This window comes from Zingiber officinale, chromosome 5B, assembly GCF_018446385.1.
Source record: "Zingiber officinale cultivar Zhangliang chromosome 5B, Zo_v1.1, whole genome shotgun sequence".
In the NCBI taxonomy this organism is placed as follows: domain Eukaryota; kingdom Viridiplantae; phylum Streptophyta; class Magnoliopsida; order Zingiberales; family Zingiberaceae; genus Zingiber; species Zingiber officinale.
The window spans coordinates 7,672,623-7,691,148 of NC_055995.1; the positions used below are offsets into that span (position 1 = coordinate 7,672,623).

The 18,526-nt window shown below is 38.4% G+C and overlaps 1 protein-coding gene across 1 annotated transcript; it reads right to left on the minus strand.

The window, feature by feature from the left end:
• Positions 1-114: 114 nt before the first annotated feature.
• LOC121984059 (extra-large guanine nucleotide-binding protein 1-like) lies at positions 115-13,248 on the minus strand. Its single transcript, XM_042536823.1, has 8 exons — positions 11,982-13,248; positions 9,180-9,317; positions 9,000-9,104; positions 8,714-8,899; positions 6,658-6,823; positions 3,533-3,780; positions 1,733-1,899; positions 115-831 (listed from the first exon to the last, which is right to left on the minus strand). Exons 1-8 carry the CDS (start codon positions 13,089-13,091, stop codon positions 243-245), a joined length of 2,709 nt encoding a protein of 902 aa, XP_042392757.1. The 5' UTR covers positions 13,092-13,248; the 3' UTR covers positions 115-242.
• Between the last annotated feature and the right edge of the window lie 5,278 nt (positions 13,249-18,526).

The following is an 18,526-nucleotide window of genomic DNA, read 5'->3' on the forward strand; positions in this document are numbered from 1 at the left end:
TGATGAAACAAATTTGATGAATTCTCAACAGAAGAAATAACTCCCTGGCACTGGCATTCAAAAAACTCCTTTGCAGAAAGCTTGATAGCCTATTCATCCTTGCAAATGGACAGACACCAGAAAGCTATTTCATTGAGTAGAACTGTTACGAATGATAATATTACACAACTGGAGGCATTTTAGATCAATTTCAATGAAAAAAATGTAAGACTATATATTTACAGCTATATTTCCTGCTGGTGTCAGTGAGAATGGGAGCTTAACTCTGTGCTATAAATGGATTCCAATATGCAATACACCATACTTTCATCTTCCCACTTGACGATCTCTTTTGCATACTGAAGTGCCGCGTCAACAGAATTTGAATCCAAACTGTTAGTCAGTGTGACGTAGAGTTTACGCCTAGTATTGGAATAAAATAGCCTCTTGAATTTTGTAGCAACATAGTGAAAAGCTTGCTGAGCTTTGGTAGCGCCAATTTGAACACCTTGACTAGTCTTCTTGGATGGATACCGGCTATTAATAGGATTATAGTCATCAAACCATTCACACAATGTTAGAGGTGCAATGTCTATCTTCTGCTCGAGTAAATCGAATTTACTTAGGATCAGAAGAAAATATGTATCTTCAAAGGATGGATGACTGGCAATACACTCAAAGAGCCTTTTGCTCTCCATCATTCGATTCTTAACCATGCCATTTGTGTCTTCGTAGTATTCATCATAGTCTGTTATAGCAACAGGAAAAATGACAATCCGAACATCTTCAAACATGTCAAACCACTTGCAGTTATCTCCCAGGCCTTTGGTGTTAATTCTGATGAGCTGATACCTACAGCAAATGTGACGTGCATTACAACAAAACCATGTCAAGAATGACAAGAGAATTGTCATGAACATTGCATTTTTTTATTCTGACAATTATTGTTCTAAACAGTCCTGACAAATGGCAAGGACTAATCATATATAAAAAAACATTCAGCATTTTTGAATACTGCCACTATGAAAGAAACTTGGTGGTCTGGAAATCTTACCGTGTGCTATGGCAATTATTTTTGTGTAAAAATTAAAATGGTACCCTTTTTTCAAAAATTATCACATCAATACTCCCATCATATTTTTCATCCCGCAAAAACTATTATTCCAACAATGTTATAATATCGATGATCATAGTTGCTACAAAGTGTTAAAAGAAAATCGGCTCATTTTTTTTTTATTGGATCAAATTACTATATACTATTATATCAAAAAATTGTTTAACAATTTGATCAAAATTGCCCAAACTTAGCAAAATGGCTCCAATTTAATCAAAATCACTCTAATACTATTGTAACAATTATGTTCATCGCTATTACAACTTCTAGCAGCTATGTCCTTGTAGCAGTTATGGACATATTGTACCAATTGTAGCATCTAAGGGCCATAATTGTTGCAATTGTGTTAAACTGATTTTGACCAAGATGAAGCGATTTTGATAAGTTTGAGTGATTTTAGCCAAGTTAGAAAAATATTTTGATATAACAAATGCTTCATGTATTGTAATTTTGACCAAATTAAATCAATTTTGCTCTACGTTGTAGCAAAATAATGGTATTTTCAGGATGCATTGTTTTGATATTTTTTGAATAAGGGACGCCCTTTTGATTTTTGCCCTATATCTGGAGTCTTACATGGTTATATTTGTATCAGCTACCTGGTTATTACTTGTATCAGCCACTGTAAATGGTACTGACCTTAACAAGGTTTCCTGCAGGTCGTCATCATCAATACTTCTTCCAGAATAAGCTGATGGTGGAAACTGGAAGTTTGTATGCATCAATCCATTGGAAGAACTTATTCCATCGGCATAGAGGATATCAATATCAGAAGGTTCATACTCAATTCTCGACATATCAACAACCTGTAGATTTTTCAGCACCACCATTAGACATAAGTTGAGTATTTTGACAATGAAGGTAAAATTGTTATTCCCAATATCACTTCCAACATACCACAATAAGGTGTCTTCGTTTCTCTTGGTTTTATTGTTATTTAGAAGACATGGACAAATGTACATCTTTAGTGTTCATATTAGCATTCAGATCGTTATAATTTGATAATCACAATGTGGGATTCTGCTTTACTCAAGACAGTTGGAATGATAATAGAATACTCATATCTTACTATTAAACTTTTGTTGAATTCACATCCTAGGCTAGTTAGTTGCTGCTCTAAAGAAATAATTTCTCCATTTTGTAGAGTTAATTCTATGCTCTTAATAAAATTTCTTGTATTTTTCTTTGTTCTCTCAGTAAGACTAATAGCATAGTCGGTTATCAACATATGAATGAACTATTCTCTTTGAACTACATTGATGGTGCAAACATGGTCCCATATCTTCTCAATAAACTAATATATAATATGAATTCCCCAACCCCAGCATAAAACTTCAAATCATAAATTAATAATGAATATGCCATGCCTATACTGAGTCTTGTCTGATCATTGCAATGCCCCTTGTGCAATAATTAAAGTTAAATAAGATTATGACAGTATTAGAGCATTTGGTTGTTAGGAAACAACACGTGTAAAAAATTGATGCCAGAAAAGATGAGAACACTACTAAGATGGATTGTGAGGCTACTAGAAAGGATAGAATATATATATATATATATATATAAAGAAAATTGTAAAGTCCTGTTCAAAAGTGATTATCTGGAGTAGTTCAGAATGGAAGGTGTGAGATCGAGAGACTAGGGAAAACTTTAACTTATATAAAAATTATTTAATAGATTTGAATATCTAGTAATATACTGTTGCATTTAGTAGCTGGGATAAACTTAACTTGATGGTGCCTTGATTATAATTGTAAAGTTTTCACAATCATCTTTTGAATCTAACAGAAGGTTCACGCAATATTGGATCACACCAAGGTCAGCAATCAATTGGCATTGACAAAGCAGTTGCAAGTTTACGAGACAGCCACCAAGGCTCAAGAAATTCAGTTAGACATTTCCAAAGCAGAGTCTGAGGGATTGTCTGGATTCAAGTTAGTATGGAAAAAAAAAAGTTAGTAAGAAAGAAAAGTGGAGAGGAAGGCACAGCAAGAGAAAGGAGCAGAAACATGTTCCTTTTGTTTGGATACAAATTAGTAAGGTAATGAAAAGGAAATAAAATATTAATGTTTCATATCCAAATTCCCCCGACTTGATTGGATGGATGTATATAATGTAGGGTGAATACAGAAACTCTTCTCCTTCCGTTTCTCTCCAGCTCATTCAAATTACTTATCCCAATCCAAGAATTGGAAACTCTCCCTTTTTTGCTATCCTTTCCTTTCCCTCAATCCAAAGAAGCTCTAAAAGATAGCAAAAGACACAACAATCTCCCCGATACACTATGTCTGTATGGAGAATAACATCATTTTCCATAGTACTACATTGGAAAGGTCATTTCATAGCTGAAATCACGTTTAAATGTTGGGATATTAATTTAGCCAAGGTCACAGAAATCAAATTGCAGAAAAACAGAAAGGAAAATAAAGATAAAATTACCCGCTCCAGGAAGTAACTGGCATTACTAGGCAGTGATTGAAGCTCATTTATCCGTCTATACGTAGCTTGAATTGCAGAATCATTCCACAACTCTTCTACAAGTGGGGCATACTCCCGTGTAGAAGCTGGGAAAATAGCATCAAGATTGCCAGATGCCATAACTTTAAGAAGCCAGTCTGAAAATGCTTTCAGCCGTGCGTTGATGGAATACTCTGTCATATTTCTCTTTTTGCCTAATGCAATATCTCCTGTTTTCAACAAATTGAATGACACCTTCAATAGCTGTAAATATCATATTTCCAAACAAATAAAGACTTAAAACTCGTTTTCTCTCACAATCAAATGCTAATATAAAAGGACTACGAATCAGTTCACAATGTTAAAAATCTGACTTACAGTACAACAGAAAAACAGTGCATATTTCTTGGATTAATATCAAAGAACATCAAAATTGGCATATCAACTTTGTTTTTATCAAAATTGTAAAAGCGATGGATGAATTTCAATGTTCTTGTCATCTCTATGAGGCAGAAACTAGGTAGACACTCTAAAAATGGGCCTACACATGTACATTTAATATGTCCAATAACAATAATAGAAAGATCCGTGAATGAAATATCGTTCCATGCCGCCTGACACAAATGGTTTTTACCGTTCCGCCACGGAGGCGAAACCGGCACATCTCGTGCGCGTGTCTCGAAATTTCTAGCCGAGCCGGAAGCATCGCGTGACGCCTCCAGCGCCACCTCCGGAGGCATCGCATGCATGCCGCGTCGCTTCTGGCAGCCGCCGGAAGTGTCGTCGGACACTTCCAGTGCCGCCGGAGGCTGGACTCCTCTGGCGCCGTTAGAGGCGTTCGTGGCGTCGCTTTGGAGGCGGGCACGGGCGTCCGAGGCTATCGTGCTGAATTTCACTGTGCAAAATTCATATTCCAATTTAAATAAATTAAACAATTCCTAAGGAAGTGTGATATTTTAAAGAGGCTTTCATTAACCCTAATAAATTATCCCAATAAAATATAAAAATTATATTATAATTTTTTAAAAAAATAATAAATTTTATTAAATAATATTCTGAAATTGTTTATAATGTTTTAAATTTTATTTAAAATTTCTAAAAAAAATAAAAATATATAAAATTCTAATAAATTAAATTTATATTCTGATATTTTTTAAAAAATAATTTGTATTTTTTACTATTTTAATGTTTAATTGATATTCTAATTTTTTTTCTTACTATTTGAAATATATTATTTAAATTATTAAATAAATATTCAATTTATATAATTATTATATATAAAATAGTATTTTGTATTAATTTATATAATTATGATTATTTAATTTGATTTATTGATATATCAATTTTCTTAAACAAACTATATTTAATTATTTTTTCTAACAATATTAAGTTGTTTAATAATAGAGAATTTATATAAAATCAATATACAACTTATTTTTTAAATTATAAACAATAAATATATTTATCTAATAATTACTATATATAAATAAAAAATACCGAAATCGTATCGGCAGGCATGATACGATACCGAAACGGTATCATTCCGGTTTGGGACCAAAACCTCGGCACGGGTTGAAATTTTAAACCTTGGGAAGATCCATGAATTCAGATATGTAGGTATATGTAAAATTTAAAGCAAGCTGAAATGTTGATGTTGCATATTGGAATGTGAAGCATGAATATCAGGCATTACACAGATTCATGTGCTCACATGCATGTGGGTCTACCAAATAATAACTTATTGGCAGACAAAAAAATTGACTGCAAGATCCTTCACACGTGATCCATAAATGCTCACGTCTTCCTCAACTTTCGTGTTATTTAAGGTTATCAACTCCTTTATTGTTCTTTTACTTCAATAATACTAGAACTAGATGAGGGCAAAGATGTAAGATGCAGTCAAAAGGAGCTCTGTGCTGAATAACCTCTGTCAAGCTCAGTCAAGTCTTTATAGTGATATGTGCCATTGTTCTTTTCATTCTTGGACTTATTATCCTTCCATGGCAGTGTATAAGACCATAACAGTGTTTCCTAAGAGATGGAAGGTGAAGAGCGAAAAGGAGGGAATGGAAATAAAGAGGGAAGCCAATTTGTGATTGTTTCCTCAGATGGAAAAATAGTCATTTCCTACACCCTATACTTCCTATTCATTCACACAATAATGCCTTTTCACTTTGTTCTGTTAAAACCATCCAGTTTTAATAAACTACACAACCTATATGTTGTTGATCTATGCAGAAATTGCAGAATTGTCAATTATGAAGGCAACAAATGTTTATATAGAAGTTGATAAATATAAAGAAAAAAACAATCTAATCATTGTCATTTATCCTATCAAAACATTTTGTTCCAGTTCAGAAGAATCATAAAACAACAGCATTCCATTAGCCACAAGTCACAACCAATAAGGTAATGAAGGCGCTATCAAAGAAATAAAATGATTACTCAGTTTATTTTTATTCAGTTTATATCTACAATGAAATAGAACATTATTTTGCAGGAAAAACAAGGCTTACCGGAAGATCAATTGGCCATTAATATTCTTAAAATCTATCAAAAAATTTGCATCGGCCCCAAAAATTCAACAAGAAACCATGCAGGATCACAGTCTAGATTTATAATTATCCATTTCTATCATAAGACATAAAATTGTAGATGAAAGGATGAAAACCCTCTAAATAGATATGTGCAAGTATTCTTACATTCTAGCACACTGTGTATCAGTCCACTAAGTATCAGTATTGGCGCTGTCCCAAGGCTTTAAACCATACAACATATAATCACATAATCTCATAAAAAGAAAGATGTTAAATGACACTTGTGTTTTTTTTATACATCAGTACTTGTAAAAGGATCCTTGCCTTTTTCCTAGACAAAGATGCTAAATTCATTACTTAGTTAACTACAATATTCTAAAATGCATGACGACTAACACCAGAGTAGAACAAAAATACCTTCTAGGCATTGAGAATTTCTTGTGCCTTTACCATATTTATAGGTTGTCAAAATAAAGTCTCAAATTATTAGCATGGGTTGAAAAAGAACTTGTTGAATAAGACACTAGAATGAAAAACAAAGCCTACTGCACATCATTCTTGTTTCTGTACCTGAGCAATCCGATTGTTCTATTCTCTCAGCCAAAATCTCTTCTTCAAAATGTTCACGTCCCTCAAGCAGTAGACCCAGATAATTATATATGTTGGTTTGAATCAGAAGCTTGATATCTTGTCGCTCTTCCTCAGAGAAAGGCACACTTTTGTAAAGGAACTTAGCCTGATAAAATAGGGAAGAAAATGAGAAGTTATCCATAAATGTAGAATATAGCAAACATAACTAAGAAAATCAATTTGGCATCTTCCAAGAACTACATCATATTTTAATAAGAAAATCACAATATTGGAAAACCAAAATTAATGACTAGAAACCAGTGTAAATTGCCTCCACTTATATTATACAAATTGGCCTGGTTAATAAATGGAATATGGTGTGGATTATTTCCTTTTACAACTTCAAAATTCCACTAGTTTTGTAATAATCATTTTCAGATGGCAAGCAATCAAATACCATGGGCCAACCAAAAGATTTAACTCATGAAGGGCATCATAAACTAATAGCCAGAATTTAGGTGTGATCTAGTTTTCTATGTGGCAAAAGGCGATTAGCTCGCCTCCAGTACCCCCGCCAATCCATCCCTAGGCCAACACAAAGGAAATAAATTACGGATGACTACTAGCCATTAGTGCAAGTAGCCAAGGCATGGGGGAGGGCATGCTCGGACACGCCGAGTTTCGGCCCCAAGACCTCATGTGGCAACACCCTATGTCTTAACCACCGCACCGCACCGCCCCGAGGGGACATGATCTAGTTTTCTATGGTTCTACATAAGGCAGCTAAGACTTCAATATCTAGATAGAATATTTTTTACTGGCAATCAATTATAAATGGTCAAATCAGGATAATGATATTGACATTTCAGGACAAGATTGTGTGGCATGCAAAGCATTTTGGAATATAAGAGAATAAATGCAAATCACCGCTTAAAATTTTATCTTATCCTCATATGATCCAGAGTTCTACATCCTATCTCATCTGAGCCATCTTTTACCCATGCGACTTAAAGTCCATATCAACTACATCAAAGCAAGGTCACTGGTTATTGCAGCTAAGAATAAGTTCTCAAATAACTCTACCAAATTGTCACATGCTTGGAATTCACATGATGACAAGATTCAAGGTGACTCTACCATCAATCAACAAATCGCATTGGCTCTTTGCAGGGAATGGAGGTGTTGCCATTCCAACAATGGGTATGGGAGATGGCGTAGAAGCTCAATAAGGCTACGCACACCCACAAGTATGACTTGTTGGCACTACAAGAGTCAGTAAAGGCCTGCCTTGATGGACTCTTCAAGAGCAACATCTAAGTCACCCACTTCAAGTGCACTGTCATAACACCTGAGAATTCCCAACATGCCAACCGCTTCAAAGAGTACGAAGGACACACAAAAGTAACTACTTGGGTAACCCTGTGGCGATGGACCACCTAGAATCAAGTGACATAAGAGGGTACTGTCATATCAACGCTACACTCATTAATCTCTCCAAGAAGGGAGGTTATCACGCCCTCTTAATCACAGACAGCTACATCAAACCGATGCTAATGTCAACAAGAACCTTATCCATCCATTGTACCATCATACACAAGAGGCTAATAGATAGAATCAATCAAGTTACTTTTAAACTTTGATTAGTGTTTCCTAAACGCCTAAAGCCCTTTTTACTTATTACTAAGAGCCTAGGTCAATGCTTCAGAAAAGATGATTTACTTTTATGACCATTATGTTCCACCTCACAGCAGATCCTCCATGTAGATTATTTTCTTTAGAGTTTAGAAAGTTCAAAATGCAGATCACAAAATCATGAGAATTTTCATGAAATTGTCTAAATTCTCTAAATGTAGGTAGTCACAAAAACACAAGAAAGTTCTCAGCATTGTAGTGTACTTTGAAGCTATTTATTTTATTTATGACATATTTCCAGCAGTTGTCACCCCTAAACACAGAAAAAATAAATGTATCCACTCCTGGATTTGTCTAAAAAAATGACGAGCTTTACTGTGAGAATTAATACATGCTATAATCATATGGTACTCATTTAAAGTACCTGTTTGAAAATGGTACTAGATCCCGATCCATGGTGCCCAACCAACAGAAATTTCTGGAGTGCTCTCGTATCAAAGTGGTCAGGAATAGATTGATTCAACAAGTTATTAGTCTCTTCCCCAGAACCATTTGCAACCTTACTAGGAAATGGCAATGAAAGAACAGGGCATAGAAGCTTCATACGAGTCTACAAACCAGAAAGTAATCGGAACATCAATTTCTGGAAGATATACAAGAAAATACATAATAAGCATGAGTATTACATAATAAGCATGAGTATTGATTACCTTTTTCCAAAGCATCCCTTTCACAGTCTTCTGCCCTTCCTCCAGGTATGTCCCATCAGCATTGAGCCAAAAATGAGGACTCCCAGCACAATGGACACCGGCCCACTACAGAGCAAGCAAATTACTGTTATTTCTAAATCTGTGGAAATTTAGAAAAACATAAATGGTCTTATACTTTACCTTAAGCATCTTCAGCTCAACTTTCGTAATCTCCCGACCATTTATAAGAACTCCAGTATTTCCATTGCTAGCATTTCGCATTAGAGCACTGCCTACATTTAAATGTGGAGAAATGATGTTGTCTGGTTTGTGCCCTTCCTGAAAATAGCTATATCAATACTGCAACCAAATAGTTGATGCAACAAAGATGAAAAAGGACAATCATGGGCAACAAAACACATTCTGCTTTCATCAAATTAATTTTGCCTTCTAGCCTAGATGACAGAGCATCACGCTGGTTTTGACAGGGATCACAGGTTAATTCAACAATGGCCCCCTTTGTTAGCAATTAAGCCGACGTACTTGAAGCCTTTAGTATAAAGTAACTTTTTTGGAAAAAACAACGGGCATTAACCTCGGCATTCCATTGATAAATTAGGTCCAACATAGATAAGCAAATACAACAACAACCAAACTACAGCGGTAAATGAGCCGAGCCGAGCCAAGCTCAAGCCAGCCTAGGCTCGAGCTCAGCTCGACTCGATTTATAATGGCTCGACTCGAGCTCGAGCTGACTCGAGCATGTAGAGTTGAGCTCGAGCTTGATTTTTTTATATTATTATTTTTTAATAAATTAATTAATATATTATATATTATGTATTATAAAAATATATATTATTACTTGCTCGTTTGGCTCGACGAGCCGCGAGCCAGTAATAATTAGGCTCGAGCTCGGCTTAATTTCTAATCAAGCAGGCTCGAGCTAAGTCAACTTCGAGCTCGAGTCAAGTTTTGACCGAGCCGCTCGCGAGCAGCTGATTTATTTGCACCCCTAAACCAAACATATTCCACTACGTGGGGTCGACTATATGGATCTTTCTACGTCATTGCGCTCTATCCCCTACTATATCATCATATATATTTAAATAAATTTTATCTTGTTTTATTATTCCTAATCAAGTCTTTTTTTTATCTTCCTCTTTTTCATTTGATGTGCGTATTTTTCATAGTTTCACATAGCCTAACTAAAGCATTTATTTGCCGTCTAAGTACATATTTGTATCATCTTAGACATGTCTCTCGTAGTTTTCCCTGAACAGATGCAACTCCGACTATTTCTCTAATGCTCTCATTTCTCATTCAGTCCATCCTTGTATATCCATGCATCCACCTTAACATCATCATCTCTGCAACTTTCATTTTCTGTTTATATGCTCAAGTCATAGTGCAACATTCAACATCATATAACATAACAAGTCTAACCGCCGTTTTATAGAACTTTCCTTTAAGTTTTAGAGATACTTTACTATCACATAAAACACCATACACTAATCTTCATTTCAACCATTCTACTTATATTCTATATAAGACATCTCTCTCAATCCCTCTATTATTTTGCAAAAATGATCATAAATACTTAAAGCTCTCAGTTCTAGACAACTCGTCATCTCCTATTTTAATAATTGTCTCATTACGTCAAATATTGCTAAACTTAAATTCTATATATTCTGTCTTTACTTTACTAAGCCTAAAATCTTTCACTTCTAGTATTTCCCGTCAAGATTCTAGTTTAGCATTTACTCTTTCACGTGTTTCATCTACCAAAACAATATCATCTGCAAACAACATGCACCACGGTACTGTGTCTTGAATGTGTCCAGTTCGTCCATGATTAATGTAAAAAGATAGGGACTTAGAGCTGATCGTTTGATCCTTAGTGTAACCTAGCTTTATTGGAAATGTTTCAGTTAATCCGCCTGAAGTCTCGTTCCATCATCATACATATTCTTAATTAATAGTGAAGCTCAACATAGAGAAGCAAATGATGGATATTTTTACTAGTTGAATTGATTGACGATAAATATGTGAGGAGTAAGGAGAATTAAAGAAAACTCTGATAAATATAACAGAAAGCGATTATAGTCAATGACCAAAGTAATTAGGACTTACATGGCTTGATGAGAAATATGTGATAATCAAGAACCAAGTTCATTCCAAAAGTGACCATCAATATAAGCAAGCTGCACATCCATGAGGCATGACTATATTATGTTGTCGAGTTATATTATAGACAACTAGCATAGTTTACCAATTTTGAATTGCATTTTGTCTTTAGTTGAGTTCATTGAATTGCAATGTGAACCATTTATAATGGGTTGCTATGCCTCAACCTGGATGAGGCAGTGATACATAAAATTAATCTAGAGACAATGAGGCAGCTTTGGGATCATGCACAAGACTGTATAAAGGAATTTTGATTCAGTTGGTGTTAGCATGAGATCTATCAAGCTAGTTGAGCTTCAAGTTATAAAGGTGATTTTCATTATTCTATCATACATAACTATTTGTGCATTTTATTGCTAAAAATAAAATGTTCTGTTGGAGCGACTTTGCAAGAAAATTTTAAGCATAATATGACAATCATAACCGAGTCATACTAGGACATAATAACAAATGCCTAGTTTGAATATTTAGATTTGTATGTTCAAGGCTATAATTCCCTTTTCATCCAAGCCCACGCTTCCTTCAATCATCTAGATCAAATAATGTGAGTCGTGACAAGGTTAATGAACAATGGAATCCATCCATTTGATTCGTAGAAGTCTCTGTTTTCTATTTTCAGTTCTGTTTTCCAGAGAAACAGAAATTGAAACAAAAATATCAAAAAAAATGTTTTTCACCAACTTTCAAATATAAACATTTAATGTTTTACAAATATAATGCTTGAAATTCGACAAAAAATGAATAAAAAATATTAATGAAAACAGAACATTTCCATAAAGAAACAGACCTATCTAGAACAAAATTTAAAAGGTAGCTTACCTTGCCCCAATAACCAGATACTTTGTCGTACCAGTAGAACCCCGGCTTCAACTTTGGAGGAGGGACAGGGCAGCTCTGCAACAGGACCATCTCGTCCATGCTGAGTTTCTTTCCATTGACACAAATATCTTCTGGCTTGAGCTGATTTTCCTCACAGCTCTTTTCAATCTTCATCAGCTGCTGAACTTCCCGGGAACTGAGCAACTTCTTCAACACGCGGGAGCTCTTCCCCAATCTTTCCCTATTCGATTCCAGTATCGGAGAACCAATGCAGGAAATGCACTTCCTCCCTTCGGGCATGGATCCCATGGCTCTCAACACGCATCCACTGCAATACTTAGCGTCGCAGACCAAGCAAGATTCTTTTTCCGTGAAACGGCTTCCTTTCAAGCACTTATAGCAAGCTCCCTTTTTTATCTTTACCTCCATTTCCTCCGACCTTTCTTGAGGAGAGTCCACTATTGCCGGAGACATGGAACAACTGGACTCGCCTGATTCCTGAAAGGTCGCGAGCAACGCCTTTTTCGCTTGCACAGCGACCGCCTCATCATGCTCATCTCCAGAGGCGGATGACTGGAATCCAAACTCCATGCTGATAGTCGACTCTGTCGAGAGCCGATTCGGCGCCATGTCATCAGCCGAAGCAAACCCGTCGCAAAACTCGTCAGAGAACCCAATAGCGCCAGAGCTGTCGACAACCTCGGAAAGCTCGGTCGAGGGGTCAACCAAGCTGGACGAGCCGAGCACGCCGGAGCTTCCAGGTTCAACAGAGGCATCGGCGTCGGGCCCTTCCATAGAGGCGCGATTGTCAATGACAGAGATGGAGGGAGCGGCAGGCATGGCAGGCTCTGTCGGCAGCGGCAGCCGCTGGGGCAGCTTCATAGGGGAATAGGAGGAGGGGGAGGGAAGCGGGTGGACGACGGGGAGGTCAGGAAGTGCGGCAGAGGGCGGGGCAACAAAGGCGAGGGGGATGCGGTCGACGTCGATGGGGAAGGCGCGCGGGAGGTCATAGGGAACGGGGGGACCCTGATACTCAACAGCGAAGGAGTAGTCGACGTGGTCGACGGGATCGACGGCGGGCGGTGCCACCTTGATGAGGCGGCAGGCCATTGCGAGAGCCGGAAGGAGGGAATCGATCTGGAGAGGCGCTAGGAAAGGCGGAGCATGACCGGAGCAGAGCGTACCCCTAACCCTAGCCTTAATCCCGTTGGCGGATAAAGAGGTGAGAGGGGGAAAAAGGCTGCACCTTTGGGATCACGCGCGAGAATTATAGAGAGAGAAAAATAAGCAGAGGAGCAGCTGCTGGTTTGTAAACCAAGAGAGAGGGAGAGAGAAGGTGGGGCCACGAAGGCGACTTGGACTTGCGTGAAGGACAACGGTGGGCCAATACACGACGCGTCTACCAGAGAGAATCTGGGAGTGGGGACCGGATGAGCAGGTGCAGGTTCAGAGTTTGAACGTGTACTATGAGTCAATAGTGAGTAGTGTGTGTGGCCGGCGAGGGGCATTATATTATATTATTTTCTTTTATTTTTAAGTATAATGGAAAAGGAACATTAAAAAACCGTCCCGATTATGTTACAAGAGTCTTCAACAAACCAGCAGCAGGCCTCTTCCCTTCCTCTCACGCCACTCTCGCCGTCGACGCGACCTCTCCGTCTCATTGCGGGTTAAGTTATTGCCGCACATGCAGTCTCCCTCTCCTTTGACATATTGACATCCACAGCCATTTTCAACTGCCACCGTCTTTCAGACCACCAGTAGCTAAGCCCAACCTTCAATTCCATCTTCGTCGGCGTTAACCATCGCCCCTAGCTTTTTCCTCTGGGATGCCACATCATTGCCTCCTGTATTATTTTATCGGAGGCCATTTTTCCGAGCCATTTGAACAGGGCCGTCTTAAGATTCCTTGAGACCCTAAGTAAAAAAAAAATAAAAACAAATTTTTTTAATATATTTTTAATTTTCTTTAACATTTTTTATTTAGATTTAGGACCGAAAATAATAATTTTAAAAAAATATTTTTAAAATTAGTTATTAAAAAGAATTAATTTTTTTTTAAAAAAAACTAATTTTTGATATAAAATTTAGTTTTCTGTCGGGTATTTTGATAATAATTTTATTTTTTATTAATAAAATTATTAAATTATTTATTTTTTTAGTTAGAATGTCAAATAGACTTTATTAATTTTAATTTTAAAAAATTTATTTTTGCAAATACATTTTACTTTATATTTTATGATAAAAAAATCTCTAATTCATATTATTATCGAGAAATAAAAAGAAAGAGCGAGGAAAAAATATTATCGGCAAAGGAAGAGAAGGACGTTCTCTGCGAGGAAGGAGAAACATGTAAAATCACTGATGAAAAAAGAAAATGGCACAATGCACTGATGAGAGAACTATTAGGATTTTTAAGAAATATTGAGGAGAAAATAATTCATTAGGTTTTATAAGAATAGTATTACTAATTGTAAAATAAAATGGGAATCGGAATAATAATAAAAAAAAAAAAGAAATATGTCAATTTAAAAATGAATTATATTTAAGGCAGAATAAATCTCATATAAAATTATGGTAGACAATTAATGAGTAAATAAAGATAAGTACAAGGTATAAATAGGAAGTGGAATCGATAATGAATTAATTGACAAAGTGTCATTAATGAATCAGCAATATATTTATAATTAATTAATATTAATGATGTTAATTTAATGGGCCCCAATAAAATTGGGGCCCTAGGCATAGACCTTAATGGCCTATGCCTTGAGCCGGGCCTGCATTTGAACAATCTTCTGCTTCTGATGTTGTTCGGGCCTCCAGGGCCCCAGGCCATTACTATCATTATGCTCCGATCTGACCTATCTGCGGCCTTCGAGCTGTCGTCGTGTTCCGGTCTACATGTTGATATCATATCATGGCCTACGTAGCGATGGCATATCTTGACTTGCATGCCTGTATGCCGCCCCACTCTCCGCTAGGCTCACGGGCTTCGCGCCCACCCAGCTCACGGAGTCACGGGCTTTGCCCCCACTCGACTCCCTGACTTTGCCCCCACTCACATTCGCCTTCAATCTCATGGGCTTCACGCCCCACTCGGTGCAGTGACATTGTGTCTTTCGATCTCTCGGGATCTACTCCCAACTCAGCTCACAAAGCACACAGGATTCACACCCAATCAACATTCTTTCGGATGCCTAGTCAGCATTCTCTTAGCTGACCGGTCGGAATCGCTTGTCCATCATCTTTCCACCCGCTCAGCATTCTCCCTATTGTCCAGTTGACATTTTTCGGTAGCCTGGTCACATTTTACGGTTATCCGGTCGATATTTTTCAATCACTTGGTCCCGATTTACTATCGTTCGATCGATATTTTCTCAGTCACACCCATCGTCTTTTCACCTGCTCGTCATTCTCCTAACTACTCGATCGGCATTTCTTCAATCTCTCGCTTGGCACTACTCAGTCTTTCGCTTTGTTCTGTTTATACGCACACTTTGCATTCTTCTGTTCGCTTGGCATCCGCTGGGTACCATTCGACCATTCGATTGAATTCTCTCGGTCAGCGAGTTATAAACGAGCAAGGCTCTCGTGGCCAGTGACCTCTCTGTCGGGTACAACGACTAGTCGGTCGGGTACAACGACTAGTCGGTCGGGTTCTCTCCCTAATCAGGTGTTGGTCTCACCTGCTGCTCTATTTGAAACTCATCGCCTGGTCTACATTCATTGCTCGCGCCTCACTCACTACTCCGCCTTGCACTCATCGTTTGCGTCTCACTCGTTGCTCTGCCTGGCACTTGCCGCTCGCCACTCGCGTCTCACTCGTCGCTTTGCCCCTCATTCACCTCCCGATCGGCACATGTTTTTACTTCTTGCTTGGCATTTGCATAATGGCCCGATCGCTCTGCTCACCATCGCTCGACCGTCTTCTCGATATCACTCAGTCTCCCTCAGCATTCGACCAATTGCTTACTTGGCATACACTTGACATTATTTCTTACGTTGATCAGCTCAACATTCCTTACGTCTCTCAGCTTGGCACACCTTTATTTGATTGATCGCCCTTTAAGCATCCGCTCGGTCGCCTGCTCGGATTTCCATTCCCTGTTTGCCACTTGATTGGCAATTGTTTGACTTATCGCTCGCTCAGCATCGTCGTTGCCCATAGGGCATTGTTCTCATCGCTCGGTCAACATTTGTTCAATAACTTGTGCGACATTCGTCCTATCGCCCGCTCAGCATTGTTTTTCGCCACTTGGTCGACACTTGTTTTTCTCGTTGCTTTGTGAGGCGCTCGTCGTTCATAGCTACTCGTTTGAAGTTATACAACGAGCTCAACGATCTGATTCCGCATTCAATAGTGATTCTGCTTTTACGTGAGACTTGGTCTAGTCAATCGGACTTGCGTCTCCTTCCACTAGACTTGAAGGAGAGACTTGTTATATGGATATAACTTAAGGGCCCAGGAGGAATTAAGAGGAAAAGGAGGGGTATTTTTTATCAAATCACGGTTTAGGGTATTAAGAAGAGGGGAAGGCGCTGTTCAAAGGGGGCTTCTTTTAGGAATTTTTGATGTCGCCATCATGGTAGCACGTCCGCGGGCGGACCACGTTGCCTCCGACGTCACCCCGACAGCCTACTCCCCTCACACCGACAAAAGCTCTGAGGTGTCACTCCTTTCGTCGCCATGCTCTCACGCCGGTGTCGATGCCTCTTCTTCCTCTCCACGCCGATGCTGCCGACTCTTCCTCCCCTTTTCTCCTCTCCACACTGCCTTCAGCGGCACCCCTAGTGTTGCCGCCTCACGCAAGGAAAGGCACCCCACTATCGAGAACGCCGCCTCCGATGCTGCCTACTGTCGATTCTTGTGGCCTCCTTGGCTGGACCACCCCTCTCCTCTCTCCCTCTCCCCTCGCGGCCAGCACCACCTCCACCAACCATTCTTCACACTGACGCTACCGGGGAGCACCACCGTCACCTATTTCCTTCCTCCTCACGCCACTCTCGCTGTTGACGCCAGCAGGCCTCTCCACCTCATTGTGGGTCAAGTCGTTGCCGCGCACGCAGTCTCCCTCTCCCTTGGCTAGCTGGCGTCCACAACTGTTTCTAGTGGCCGCCACCCTCAGGATTACTAGCAGCCAAGTCCGACCTCTAGTTCCATCTTTGTCGGCGTTAACAGCCGCCCCCTAGCTTCCTTCTCCAAGACGCCACATCATCGTCTCCCATATTACCTCATGGGAGGCCATTTCCGGGTCATTTGCAGAGTCTTCTGCCTCTGATGTTGTTCGGGTCTCCGGGTTACTGCTACCATTATGCTCCGATCTAATCTATCTCCGGCCTTCGAACCACTGTCGTATTCCGGCTTCCATGCTGATATCATATCTCGGCTTGCGTACCAATATCATATCCCGGCTTGCGTGCGGATGTCATATCCTAACCTGTGTGTCGTTGTTAGGTCCTGGCCTACATACAGCCTTCTGGGTCCAAGTCGCGTTCAGCTCCGTGCCGTCAGATCCAGCTTCTCGTCCGGCTCGCATTCATTTACTCTTTTAGGTCAGGACAACTCGGTCAGCGTCATAACCAACTCACCGAACCACCAGAGGAGGCCCCATGGGCCAAGGTATATTCTCCATTCTTATTCTATATGCATTTAATTACTCTACTATTTGTTTTGTTCCTTATATATTCGTTAGATCTGTCTCGAGCATCGGGGTACCAGGGACTGGGGTACCAGGGACTGGGGTAATCCGATCGCTGGCTGTAGATAACGTTGACAAGAGAACTTCTGATGACTTGATCAATATAAAAGATAACTTAACATACCCCCTCCAGATCATAACGATTTAGTTAACATTCCAACTACATTACTATGGTAATTCGTCTGAATTATCTTTCGGACAACATCACTATAAATGACTAATATAAACTCATAAAAATTTGTTATTGATCATGAAAATAAATTAGAAAGTAGTCACGAAGTCTCATCTAAATTGACCTTTTTAGGAGTGTCATTTGTTTGAGAAAAATTCAACACCCTGTATTAATTTTTTTTATTTATTATTATATTTTAAGATTAACCTTCTGTTTAGATGGAGTGAGGAAAGTTCATTAACGGAAGGGGAAGGGAAGGGAAGGAAGGGGAAGTGAGGGGAAGTAAAGTATTTAACTTCTCATTGTTTGGGAGGGAGGGAAGGTTCATTAACGTAACATGTGTTACTTTGTTTGGGAGGAAAGAAAGGGGAATGAAGGTTAAATAGATAAAGATACAAAAAAATACCTTTACTTTTTAAATTAGAAAATTTTCATAATATTAATATTTATTTTAGAAATATAAATTAGATATTTTTAATAATAAAATTAATTTTTTATATTATCATTTAAATTAGCTATTTTTTTAATGCCTTCCTTAATTTTTTATACTATTCATGACAAAATAATGAATTACCGATAATCAAGTAATTAAATGAAAATAATGATTTTAGAAATCTTAAATAAAGTAATTTAAAAGATAACGTGATAATGAGAATTCCTATTCTTTAAAAATT

Excerpts from the sequence above, each read along its gene's own strand:
- LOC121984059 (XM_042536823.1), bottom strand. The coding sequence starts at position 13,091 with ATGGCCTGCCGCCTCATCAAGGTGGCACCGCCCGCCGTCGATCCCGTC. Across the intron at positions 9,318-11,981 it reads TATCTGGTTATTGGGGCAAG|GAAGGGCACAAACCAGACAA; the intron begins GTAAGCTACCTT and ends AGCTATTTTCAG. Across the intron at positions 3,781-6,657 it reads AGAACAATCGGATTGCTCAG|GAGATATTGCATTAGGCAAA; the intron begins GTACAGAAACAA and ends TGTTGAAAACAG.